We start from the raw sequence: 13,685 nt of genomic DNA, 5'->3' as shown, positions 1-13,685 counted from the left end.
AATCAAGTTAAGATGAGGTTATGCTGGATTAGCGTAGACCCTAAATCCAATGACTGATGTCCTTAAAGAAAGGTAATATGAAGAGGCATCTAGGTGACTCAGTCAGTTAAGCATCTGCCTTCTGCTCAAGTCATGATCCTGGAGTCCCAGGAAAGAGCCTCGTGTTGGGCTTCCTGCTCAGCAGGGAGTCTGCTTCTCCCTCTGCGCTACCCCACTCGTGCTCTCTCACTTTCTCTCTATCAAACAAATAAATAAGAAGACATTAGAGACACCAGAGAGAGGGCCATGTGAAGACAGAGGCAGAGGTTGGAGTGCCGCCAGCTACAAGCCAAGGAACACCAAAGATTGTCCACAACCCCCAGAAGCTAGAAGAGAGGCATGGGACAGATTCCGTCTCCCCTCCACGGCCTTCAGAGGGAGATGACCCTGCTACCATCTTGGTTCTGGGCTTCTAGCCTCCAGAGCTGTGAAACAATAAATCTATTGTTTTCGGCCACGCAGTCTGTGATCATTTGTTATGGCAGCCCTAAGAAATGAATACAGAGAAGAACATAAAAGCCTAGATCTGGGGGCACCTGGGTGGCTCAGTGGTTGAGCATCTGCCTTCAGCTCAGGGCATGATCCCAGGGTCCTGGGATCAAGTCCCCCATCAGGCTCCTCTGGGGAGCATGCGTCACCCTCTGCCTGTGTCTCTGCCTCTCTGTGTCTCTCATGAATAAATAAATAAAATCTTTAATTAAAAAAAAAGCCTAGATATGTCCCCTCTCTCTCTTTTGCTCCTGCTCCCTTTCCTCATCTTCCATCCTTTTCGTGCCCAGGAGAAGCACTCACCTGGAAACTTGACAGCACAGCGCCTGACAGCCATCCACACCCTACCCCTGACACGCATGCTCCAAAGGGGGGCACTTACCTCACTAGGCTCCACAACAGCCACGTTGTCGGCACCCACTCTCCTCTTCATGCGGGCAGCCATGGTGATCCCACCACTGCCCCCACCAAGCACCAGCACCTCATAGTGGTTCTTGGCTGCAAGGCTGGCACCCGTGTGCAGCTGAAGTGGGCTAGCCTGCTGAGTGCCCAGCCTGAGGAAGCAGGCAAAGAGCCGGGCTCGAGGGCCAGACACAGCAGTGGCCAGGGGGGTCATCTTCAGGCTGGATCAGGCTAGAAAGGAACAGACAAGGCTATGAGCAAGTAGGGACCACCATGGGACCAAAGCAATTTCTTTCAGAGAGGAAGGGGAGGCTGGCGTCTGACCAGCTCTAGCTGGCTCCCATCATCTGCTCTTAAGACCATCTTTCCACCTGGCTGTGGTCAAAAGTCTCCTGGGAACACTCTAGTGATCATTAACAATCGGCTAAGCTTTCCATTCATTCCTCTCTTCCTCCTTCTTTCAGGACACCTGGGACTTTGTTTGAACTAGGTAGGCCTCACCTGTTAAGCTCTCTAAAAATTTGCCCATACTTATCCTTGTCCATCCATGAATCTAGGGCATCCTGTGGTTTATCCAGCTGCCACCCATTCTCCTCTCAGGTACACTCTGTAACCGTTCGTCTTTTTAGTCCATCAAAGATAGGAATCCACAGAGAAACAACTATACAATTCCTGGCACCCCAGACCTAGATGAGATGGAAACATCCCTAAGAAACCCACCACCTGCAAGTCAGAGTTTAGACCAAGGTATTTAGGGCCTTGGACCCACTCAGAGGAATCCTGGCTCTGCTTGCTTGTGGACACGCGATTTAATTAAATCACTAGCTACACGTAAGCCAAAGCCCTCCACACCCTTGGTAATTTCAACTAGATGATAAAAAAGCCATAAAAGGAGCCCTGCCTGGTATCATAAAGTCATATTTTATGTAAAGAATCTGCACATGCTGCTGACCGGTCTTTTATTATACCTAACTCAGTAAACAATCTCCCCTTCTCAGTGTCTCCCAGAGACACACTTTACCTTTAGGGAAATGTGTGTCTGTGCTGAGCAATTAGTGCTTTGGCAGTGACAACGTGAAGGCTTCTCAGAAGCTGGCCCTGGCTTCACCCCATTCACAAAACTGACCTTACACCTTGGATACCATCTACTTGCATAACTTGAGGGTCCAGACTCAATATATCACCCTCTCTGGGTATTTCACTGCCTCAGATTCCACCATTAAGTTCAGTCCTGTGGGTTCAATAATGTTCCAGGAACCCTTTATTAAAATGCAGGCACCCAGCTGGGTGACGCTTCTAGGTCACTAACGTCTTAATAGGAAAAATTTAATTATATGACTTTTTCCCCCCAACTGAAAAAGAGGAAGGGGCATCTGGGTGGCTCAGTGGTTGAGCATCTGCCTTCGGCTCAGGTCATGATCCTGGGGTCCTGGGATCGAGTGCCACATCAGGCTTCCCCTGTGGAGCCTGCTTCTCCCTCTGCCTGTCTCTCATGAATAAATAAATAAAATCTTTAAAAAAAAAAACTCTTCCAGAGTTTTTGCACTCCCAACAACTTCCTCAGTATTTCAGATCTGAAAAAAAAAAAAAAAAAAAAGAAAAAGAAAAAAACTCAGATCTGAGGAGCCAGGGGAGGTGGGAGGGTAGGATTTGGCACCCACAGTAAATGGGCCCGGCTCATAAATTGTAGCTACAAGTTTAAAATCAGTCAACCCTTCTAGAAAATAACATTTCTCATTCGTTGACCATGTGTTTCCATTTCTGGGATTCCAGGCTAAGGGAATAACCTCTCCTGCTAAAGAAAAAAAAAAAAAAACCCTTTACAAAGATATTTCTCACATTTTCATTCCTAATATGGTGACCCCCTCAGCTAACTGGTTTGTGGATAGGATCTGATTACATCCTGGTTACAGAAAAAAACACAAGCTTACACTGGCCAGCGAAGGCTCGGATCTCTGACTGGTTTAACCAACACTAATTTATTTTTTTATATTTTTTAAAGATTTTATTTATTTATTTATGAGAGACACACACACAGAGAGGCAGAGACATAGAGGGAGAAGCAGGCTCCCTAGGAGAAGCCCGATGTGGGACTCTATCCCAGGACCCCAGGATCACATTCTCGGCCAAAGACAGATGCTCAACCACTGAGCCACCCAGGTGCCCCTAACCAATGCTAATTTAGGACTGATTCAATTTAACATGGTGGGGAGGGGCAGAAATAGAGGTTTGAATGTCAAAATATCAGGGGGAGAGGTTAAGTAAAGTATAATTATACCTGATAATGGGTGATTTTGATTTCTTCTGCCTTTCTATGTTTTATAAAATGTCTACTACAGCATACATTAATGTTATAATAATAAAATCTTTATTTTGATAAGTAACATGTCTTAAGTCCTTTACATAAACATTCAATTCGGAAGTTGGACACCATCATCATCCCCATTTTACAGATGATAAAATTGAGCCAGGGAACAGCTAAGCGACTTCAAGATCAAATAGCCTGTAGGTAGTGAGTTAAGAATTGAATCCAGACACTGGTGCCAGAGCCTCTCCTTTACACCACTGTACTCTCCCATCTCTGTGATCTTTATCAACAACAAAACATTGCCTATTGATAATGTTAAGTTAAAAAATCCAGATATATTTTCCACATTATCCAGGAAAGGGCAACTATTTTTTTATGGTACTGACACCTAACTGTTAATGTTTTGATATAACCATAATTGATTTTTCCTCATCTTTGTGTGTGCTTTTCTCAAGTTTTCTTTAATGAACTCTAGATTTTACATTTTAAAAATCACTCAATTTGATCACTTTTTAAAAAACGATTGAGAAGGGGCACCTGGATGGCTCAGTGGTTGAGTGTCTGCCTTGGCTCAGATCATGATCCCAGGGTCCTGGGATCAGGTCCCCACATCAGGGGCCCAGCAGGGAGCCTGCTTTTCCCTCCGCCTGTATCTCTACCTCTCTGTCTCTCATGAATAAATAAACAAAATCTTTAAAAGTAAAAAAAATACAATGATTGAGGAGTGGAGAAAATCATCAAGTAGGATATTGCTGTTTGGTAGGGAAAGAAGTTTTTTTTTTTTTTTTAAGATTCCTTTAATTTTTTGAGAGAGAGAGGAAGCATGCATGCACATACATGTACATACACGAGTAGGGCAAGGGGGAAGGAAAGGAGTGAGAGAATCTCAAGCAGACTCCCCAGTGAGCATGGAGACTGACATGGGGCTTGATCCCAAGACCCTGAAATCACAACCTAAGCTGAAATCAAGAATTGGAAGCTTAACCAACTGAGCCACCCAGGTGCCCCAGGAAAGAAGATGTTTTATGATGAACAGTTATTACATCCTGCCTTTTCAGATTATCCATAAAAATGACAGAATCACAGCAAAAGTCTTTACTTCCCAGAAAAGGAAAACCATTTTTTCATGGTCTTGACACTACATCTTAAACCTGCTGGAAAGAGTTAAACAGTAATAATCTAGAAGGAGGCTTGGCTAGGTTTCTGGTTTCTAGCCACTACATCTAAGGATATTTAACTCCTAGTTCCCTTCCAGCCTAACACACCATGGTTTCTTTTTTTTTTTTTTTTTTTTTTTTTAAAGTAGGGGCACTTGGGTGGCTTAGTTGGTTGGGCATCTGCCTTTGGCTTGGGTCATGATCCCAGGGTCCTGAGATCAAACCCATGTCAAGATCAAGCTCAGCAGGAAGTCTGCTTCTCCCCCTCCCCACCCCACTACTCCCTTGCTTATGCTCTATCAAATAAATGAAGAAGGAGAAGGAGAAGAAGAAGAATTTATGCAAATATTTCCCTCATTCACCAAGAAGGCTAGTTCTGTTCTATTTCAGCAGCTACTCATAGCCTGTTTCTGGATTCGGTATTTATAAACACAAAGTCCTCTCAAATAGTTTAATCAGCTTCATTAGGAACAGTCATCAAACAGAACGTCCTGAGGATTGAATTCAATAAAAACTTTTGACAGAGATTCTGAGAGCTTCTGAGTTGGTGACACATGGAAGTGCTATGAGGGGTGTGGCTATATGGAAGCTCTTTACCACCCACCTATGCTCTCTTCAATTTGGCTGTTTCTGAGCTATAATAAACTTTATAATAAACCAGTAAGCATAAGTAATGTGTTTTCCTGAGTTCTGTGTGTCATTCTAGTAAATTATCAAACCTGAGGGGGGATCATGAAGACCCACAAATATGTAGTCAGCCAGGTAAAAGTGTGGGTCCCCTGGAACCCTATTTACAGATGACATCTGAAGTGGGGGCAGTCTTGTGGGGCTGAGCCCTTAAGCTGTGGGGTCTGATTTAACTCTGGGTTAATGCCAGAATTTAATTGTTGGACACCCACTGGGTGTCAGAGAATTGACATTGGAAAAACCGTACATTTGGTGTCTGAAAACATTACTCAGGCACCAATAAGAATTTCTGATATTGGAGGCACCTGGGTGGCTCAGTGGTTGAGCACCTGTCTTCGGCTCAGGGCGTGATCCTGGCATCCCAAGATGGGAGTCCCACCGGGCTCTCCACAGGGAGCCTATTCTCCCTCTGCCCATGTCTCTGCCTCTCTGTGTGTGTCTCTCATGAATACATAAATAAAATCTTTTAAAACATTTCTGATATTGACCTAAACCAAGTCTACAGAAACAACCAAAAAAAAAAAAAAAATTCAAAGGAAGCAACAATCACACAACCTTAACCAGAAGGCAAACAGAAAAGAAAGGCTAAATTTGACCCTGAAGTCAACCTAAAAGAAACAAGAGTATTTCTGTCAATCAAATGACTAAGCATAAATCTAAGATGATTTCTTAGTCTCTCAAGAAGATAACCTAAAACATATTTACTTATTAGGTTAAGAAATAGGAATTAACTACCAATGAGGAGCGCCTGAGTGGCTCAATAGGTTAAGCGTCTGACTCTTGATTTTGGCTCAGGTCATGATCTCAGGGTCATGAAATTGAGCCCCATGTCAGGCTCTGTGCTAGGCATGAAGCCTGCTTAAAATTCCTTCTCTCTCTCTCCGCCCCCCCCACCCCTAAGGAAAAAAAGAATTAACTACCAATGATACAGAAGACCACAGCCCTTTATCTCTACATTCTTACAAGGTGAAACAGACACATTTTTAAAAAATCAATAAAATTTAACTTTCATTTAACAAGTGCATGCAATACATTTTATAATTAAATCAATTCATGATTCTAAACCAGATTAAAAATTCTTCAGTTAATCCTAAATCAGTTGAATGCCTCCTGCAGGGGATCAAAATAAATGCTTTGCTATATCTGTAGTCTAACTGGCAAAGTAAAATCCAAGCTGACAAAGACGAGACCGTAACCTGGGCATCTCTTACTTCCATCACTGGTCACTGGCTCCAGGCCCTGGTCCAGACAAGTCTTTGGGATTCCACCCTTTCCACAGCTGGCCCTTCCTGCAGAGGCAGTGCAGATCACCTGTGTCAAAGTCTCCCTAATCATATGCCATGTGACATGCCACTCACTGGGTGTCAGCTAGGACACTTGGCTGAGTTCAAACAGAGCTGGCCTCTGTGTAAGGATTATTCAGAGCATTCTTAATGAAAGACCCATCAGGCCAGCAAGACTTATAGTTAACATTTCAGCTACTTTCGCTCTTGGGAAACAGTGGGTCTCTGTATGGTTCACAATTGTTTTACCTCAAGCCTACACCAGGCAGGGCCCTCCTTGCTTCGGGTTTCAATAACCACAAAGCCAACTTTTAACTTATCAGCTTTGTAGAACACTTCCAAAATCAAGGTGAAAAATAGATAATGAACAGCCTCCAGATCTGGCCACCCACTCTGTTCCTCCCACTCTGGCTTCCCTGGGCCAAGCTTACTCTGAGCTGCTTTGTCCTGATGGTCTGAATCCCTGGGGTCCCAGTTTTGAGACACAAGGGAGCCTTGTGCACACAGCACAGGTGGGGCTTTCACCTAGTGCCCAGGTGGTGAGACTCCTGAAAGACTCCTCTTCCTCCACAGGCTCCTCCCCCTTGGGCTTTCTAGGCTTATTTACTTAAATCAGCCCTCTAGTGATCCTCAGTTACTTCTCAACCAAATTACTTCCAGAAGACAGGATTTGATAGGAAAAAGTAGGGAGAAACTGTGATCATTGAGAACAGCTACATTTACTGAGTGTTTACTAGTTATACTTTACTTACTCTCTCTCAGAGACTTCTTACAATTGCTTTGTAAAAGGGATGTTGGTATCCCCATTTTACAGATGAGAAAATTGAGGTTTAGTATAAGGTTAAAGAACTTTCCTAAGGTTACATCACTAATTTAAGCAGCAGGGTTTAATTCAAACTGATTCCTCAACCGAGTTCTAACAGTGCTATTAGACCTAAGAGATAATTGAAGGGAAATGCTACTGGTTGAATTTTATTGACATTCAAATTTAAAATAACTCCTGCCCCCTGTGGAGTGGGCATAGAGGAAATCTAAAAGGTGAAAAAAAAAAATGACGTTTCTTGGGGAGGGGTGATGTCATTTTTGAAGAGCCTCTATCTTTTAGACATACATACTGAGATTCTTACAATTAAAATGATTTGGAATTTGCTTGAAAATATTACAGGAGGTGGAGTAGGTTGGAGCTTAGAAGATACAAGAGTGACCATGAGTTGATAATAATTTGAAGCCAACTATGAATATATGAGGACATTCCCCATGGTAGTACATTTTTGCATAAACTGAAAAGTTTCCACAAAAAAAAAAAAAGAAAGAAAGAAAGAAAAAAGAATGAAACAGCAAAAAATAAAAATAAAAAACCAGTGTGTCAAAGTGGGCAGTAACTTTGCTCTTTTGTCACTGAAATGGTAAGCTGTGGGCATATTTCAAGTAATAGCAAGATAATAGAGGTACAAGGAAAAGCAACACAATTATAATCATACTTCCCTCCCATGTGCACGGAGAGCTGTGCAACTCACAGGGCTCACCCCGAGCCCTCCCTGGAGGTATTGGTACCACTTTACAAATGGGCAAGCTGAGGCTCAGAGAGGCAAGGGGATCTTCCAAAGGTCACACAATGAGTCAGAGGCAGGGCTAGAGCCACAATGAGTCCTTAATGTGAACAGCAACTTTTTCTGAATGCCCCCTGGAGTAGCAATGCAGGCATTAGCAAGAGCTAGCAATTCGGAGAAGGGCTTTTACCCAGCTCCAGATCTTGGGACAGACTCTGCTGGGCTGGGCTAGGCAGGGCAAAAGGGTCCTGCAACTCCACGTAGCCCCATATACCATCTCCCAGAGAGCCAAGACTCTAGGCAAGGAGAGATTCTGGTTTTATGGTCATCAAAGTCTATACAACTTAGAGACTGAAGTCACAAAGACAAAAATAAATACAATAGTTAATATTAGCATGCATAAAGAAAGAAATTACAATAAATGTCTGAGATTCTTGGTGACTCAGGACTGTTTCATCTGATTTCTCTTTTAGGCAATTTATCAGAAATACAAGAAATACTTCCTGGTTGCAATCTGGCTGCTCCTGCCCTCCTGGAACTCCCTGCACCCATGAGGACCTCTACAAGATCCTGGCCCTGAGCTTAAACTTCATTTACTTCTAGATAAATCCGCCTCTGGTACCTATAGCATTCCTTTAGGGCACTCTGTCCGCCCACCTCTCTGGGACTCACGTCTCTCCTTCTACCAGTTTTGCCAATCTCCCTCCCACTCCTTCCTGATATAATATGGCTTCTCCAGACAGTCAGAAGCTAGATCCTATAAAACTGATTCATCACTGTCCTACAGCAAATTCCTATGTGCCAGGCACTGTGTTGGACACTTGAGGTGGACACATTATTTTCATTTTACAACTGAAAAAAGTAAGGCTGCAGGAGACTGGTTATTTTCTCAATGGCATGCAGCCAACTATTTTTAAATTAAATAAATAAGTAATAATAAAAAATAAAAACAGGATTCAACCAGAAGAGATGCAAAAGAGTGAGGGAGGGAGAGAAGGAAAGCAAACATCATCACTTTCCCTGATCCATGGAGAATATTCCTGGGACTTGGCTCACATAATCACGGAAGCTGACAAGTCCCGAGATCTGCAGTCTGCAAGCTGAAGACCTAGGAAAGCCAATAGTGCGGTTTTCTTCCAAAGGTCAGCAGGCTCAAGACCCAGGAAGAGCTCATGTTGCAGTTCGAGTGTGTAGGCAGGAGAAAACTAAAGCCCCATCTCACCGCAGTCAGGCAGGAAAGATTCCTTCTTAGCAGGAAGGTCAGCCTTTTTGTTCTCTTCAGACCTTCAACTGATTGGAAGAGGCTACCTGAATTGGAAGGGCAATTTGCTCTACCGATTCCTCCAGCAACACCTTCACAGACACACCCAGAATACTATTTGACCAAACGTCAAACAATCAAGTTGCCACATAAAATTAACTATCATACCCTCCCATTTAACCTATAAAAGGCAAGTCCAAATCTGGAAAACTCACAGGAAGGGAACTGTTACTAGGACTGGATTAGTATCACTCTGGGGTCTCAAGAAAATGTCCAACATTGTCTCATAAATATCATGGTTCCTTAATATGATCTCATCTTAATCTGAAGTACATGCAAGTGAAGTATGCAGTCATATTTGTGGTGCTTATCAATGGCACTGGATTGGACATTTCATGAAACCTTCCTGGAGATGTTTTGAGTTCTACTGTATTAATAATGTTTTTAATTGTTTGACATTTGGGGGTCTTGCTAATCCTACTGAGACTGCCCCTCCAGTGCGAGCTAACTCCTAGAGACAGTAAATCACTTGTCTGGGAGCACACCTCTGTTACATAAACCAAACCGTCCAGAACCCATACCTCAAACCACCTCCTCCACCTGGCTTTTACACTCCAAAAGGCAATATTCCTATGCCCTAATTATTCAGGGCCAGACATCCAGACAACAAGGGTAGCCCCTACACCCCCAAAGCCTATTAAAATGTATTCAAATTAGCCAACCCCGAACCTGGTCAGCCCATTCCCCCTGCCTCACCAAAACTACAATATAGACTTTGCCCATGTGTTCCCCTCAATTTTCCTGCTAGGTGCTTCCCCATGTGGCCAGATGTGGTGTATCATGCTCCTATGCCTGGGGAGCCCTGAGTAAAAACTTCTTCCTTCCTAACAGTCATATCCTGACATGTTGTAAGATTTAATATGTTTAACAAAGTTTCTCTGCTCCTTCTCTTTACATATCCACTAAACTGTCAGGTGGCAGAGCATTTACAAAGCAATTTAATTACATATTACTGTGGAATGTTATCATTATGTGGGTGATGGGGCCAAAGTTTTACAACTAAATAACATAGATACAGTGTGATTTTTTAATGCAATAATTACTCTGGAAGACTAGGCAACTGGACTCTTCTTTCCTTTGTCATACTCTCACCACCTGCTCTACTTAAATGAGCTATCTTTTCAACCAAGGAAAATTTTTTCACCTCTTTTTATCCATTTAACCTTAGTAAACGGGAAGTGTCATCAGCCAGACGTGCTCAGAAAGGTGTTTAAGGAATGAGTTTTCTACAGGATATAAATACACATGCATACTCATACCTATGCTAAAGTTGTCTCGATCATAGAGTGGCTAAATCTGCAGAACCCAAAATCAGGAATCATAAGCTACTTTTTTATTTATAAATTTATTTCCTGCACAAAAGATTTGCAAATTAAATTATATTTAGCTATGCTAAATGTGTAAGTGTATCTTTATGGAAAGAATAGAGTTTCATGAAATCTTCATGCTGCTAAGACTGTTTCTACAAGTATTCATTGAGTACCTTCTGCACACAAGGACCTATGCTGATGGACAATTTCCCCATCCCATTCTTGCTCCCATTCCCAGTCTATTAGCTTTAGATACTAAGGGAAGAACAGCAGATTTGCCAACAAATGCTAATGTAGGCCAAGAGTAAAGTGAGTCAAATTCCAGGGGAAAGTTTTTTTTTTTTAATATTATAAGGTCTAATTGGAATATTGGAATGTTTAAAATAACCCATCAGAAGAAGAAATTTTAAGTGGACATTTACATCATCGCGAAGATTTAAAAACAAAACAAAACAAAAAAAACCTTTCTTAGCATAACACCTTAGCATAACATAAATCAAATGAATGGTTTGAATACTTAAACATTTTTTGAAACTTTCTTTTTTAAGATTTTTTTATTTATTTCAAAGAAAGACAGAGCATGAACAGAGGGGAGGGGCAGAGGGAAAGAGAGAAGCAGACTCCCCGTTAAGCAGGTAGCCTGATAGAGGGCTCCATCCCAGGACCCCCATGATCTGAACTGATGGCAGACGTTTAATGGATTGAGCCACCCAGGTGCCCCTTTTTTGAAACTTCTGGGCAAGTCTTCATTCCCCCTCCCCCCCATCTGCTCAACGCCCATTTTTTGCCAAGTTCAGGCCCTGAGCTGCCAACAACATCACCTGGACTCCCTTTCCCTCCACCTTCTGGTTGGCTTAGTGGGTAGTAAGTGTTAGCCAGAGCTGCAAGACAACAGGAGTAGTTGGGGTATTTCCTCCCCATTTTCTCTCCACTTCGGACCTTGCCACAGCTGGACAATGGATGGAGGCTGAAAAAATGTTGAAAAGCATGACAGAAAAAGTCTAGATTGTCTTGAACACACTGTAAAAGTATGACTGTCAATAACTGTGTTGGGAAAGACTCAGGAGGAAATGAGGAACACAGTGGGGGTAAACAAATCACCTTAGAGAACACCTAAATCATCATGGACAGACAAAACAATAGATGTACAAACATTCAAGGCTCTGCTGGTGAGGGTTTAAGTGAGGAATGTGTTATTAAGCACTGGAGAATAAGGATCCTTGTCATAGAGGGCCAAAAGGCTTAAGGTCATTGTGTCCTACAGTTATGTGGAAAGTAGAATTATGCAGAAAAGTAGAAATTGAACATTCAGGCAAGATTTTTTCCAACCAAAGTGTTGAAGGTGCAGCCAGATTTCTTCTTGATGCTTCTAGAAAAATGTGAAAGAAAAGAGATAAACTCAGAAAAGAAGTGTTCAACAAAAATAAACTAGGACTACCAAGTGGCAAACACATGCTACATTTCATGATAAGCAAGGATGGCCCAAGGCAGGCAGCTGGGAACCATAGAGAATCATTCCCAGGTCTTAAAACCTAATGGCATTTGTCCAACTGGATTTTAAAATTTCTTGGGACCAGTGGCTCCTTTCTTTCCTTCTATATTCTCTATTTTTGACCGGAACCTATGTAATTTTCATCCTATGCCTATGCTACCATTGTATTTTAGGAGCAGATAATTTGTTTCTTGAGTTTCACAGGCCCACAGATAAACAAGAATTGTGTCCTAGGATGGATCATACCTACAGCCTCAGTCACACATAATTTGTATTACTCCCAAGATGAAATTGAGACTTTGGAGCTAATGACACTCAAATTAGATTTGTACCTTAGTTAATACTCTTATAGGGGACCTACTGGGGGAACCTGGAGAGATTATATTTTGTGTATGGGATAAGCATGAATCTTTGGAACCCAGAGTATGAACTGTGGCAGGCAGAATCATCCCCCCTACCAAAGATGTCCTATTCCTAGGAATCTATGAACATGTTACATTGCAAGCTAAGGGGACTTTGCTGATGTGATAAGGTTAAGGACCTTGAGATGGGGAAAGTGACTGCATTATGCACGTGAGCCCATGTATGGATCCTCAAAAGTGAAGAACCTTTCCCAACTGTGGCCAGAGGGACAGTGTGACTCTGGAAGAAAGATCAGAGAGATACAAAGCTGCTGGCTATGAAGACAGAGGAAGCGGTTCATGTATCGAAGATGTGGGCAGCATCTAGAAGCTGGAAAATAAAAAGGAAAACAAAACAAAACAGATTCTCTTCGGATGCCTGGGTGGCTCAGTGGTTGAGCATCTGCCTTTGGCTCAGGTCATGATCCCTGGGTCCCGGGATCGAGTCCAACATCAGGCTCTTTGCAGAGAGCCTGCTTCTCCCTCTGCCTATGTCTCTACCTCTCTCTCTGTCTCTCATGAATAAATAAATAAAATCTTTTTAAAAAATACAGATTTTCCCTTGGAGCTTCCAAAGAGAATGCAGCTCTGCTGACACTTTGATTTTCTAGTGAGATCCATGCTATACTTCTGAACCACAGTACTGTAGGAACAACAATTGAATTGTTTAAGCCACCAAGTCCATGGCAATCTGTTAGAGCAGCAGTAGGAAACTGATGCACCACTTACTCAATCTTCACAACAATCCCATGAGGTACGTATTGTTATTCCCATTTATAGATGCTGAAACTGAGGTTCAGAGAAGTTAAGTCACATTCTAGTTGAATCTAAGAGCTTGGATATAAACCCAGATTTTTGAAAGTCAACCTTAATACTCCTTCCACTAATCCTGAGATCGTAGAGGGTTAAAAAATCAAGTTACCCCATTTTTTGGCAACTGTTCCTACAGAGGTGGCCAGAGTTTGGTGCTCCACACTTGGTAGACTACAGAGGTTTTTTGCCTACTACCACCCACTATCTTGACTATCCTGGGGGATGACAGGAACAGCCCATGTGGAGAGACACAATCAGAGTCTAGATAGAACCAGAGTCCACAACCACCAAGAGTTTTCAATCTCTCTGGGAAAAGAGCTACATCAAAATGCCAACAAATAACTGAGTGACCAGAAGAAAGTTCCCAGAAGGGCAAGGAAGGTAACATAACTTATAGAATCGAATTGAGCTAGAGGGGTTAGAGCAGCTGTGA

The 13,685-nt window shown here is 42.5% G+C and overlaps 2 protein-coding genes across 6 annotated transcripts in view; both read right to left on the bottom strand.

Moving 5' to 3' along the window:
• The window catches only part of SQOR (sulfide quinone oxidoreductase), a 48,407-nt gene that overhangs the window by 25,884 nt on the left and 8,838 nt on the right, over positions 1-13,685 (bottom strand). Inside the window, exons 1-2 of one of the 4 annotated variants that reach the window (XM_038580311.1) lie at positions 9,138-9,161; positions 911-1,161 (exon numbers count right to left, since the gene is read on the bottom strand). In XM_038580311.1, the coding sequence (XP_038436239.1) occupies positions 911-1,144 (234 nt within the window). In that variant the 5' untranslated portion in view covers positions 1,145-1,161; positions 9,138-9,161. Of the gene's footprint in view, positions 1-910; positions 1,162-1,650; positions 1,676-6,293; positions 6,413-9,137; positions 9,162-13,685 lie in introns of those variants that run through there. The other 3 variants (XM_038580309.1, XM_038580310.1, XM_038580308.1) reach the window with 3 other exon arrangements.
• The window catches only part of BLOC1S6 (biogenesis of lysosomal organelles complex 1 subunit 6), a 117,188-nt gene continuing 104,536 nt past the window's right edge, over positions 1,034-13,685 (bottom strand). Inside the window, exon 10 of one of the 2 annotated variants that reach the window (XR_005381591.1) lies at positions 1,034-1,161. The gene's annotated coding sequence lies outside the window, so the exon portion shown is untranslated. The remainder of the gene's footprint in view (positions 1,162-13,685) is intronic. The other variant, XR_005381592.1, reaches the window with a different exon arrangement.

Source organism: Canis lupus, chromosome 30 (genome assembly GCF_011100685.1).
Source record: "Canis lupus familiaris isolate Mischka breed German Shepherd chromosome 30, alternate assembly UU_Cfam_GSD_1.0, whole genome shotgun sequence".
In the NCBI taxonomy this organism is placed as follows: Eukaryota; Metazoa; Chordata; class Mammalia; order Carnivora; family Canidae; genus Canis; species Canis lupus.
This window is presented reverse-complemented; position numbering and strand designations above follow the sequence as displayed.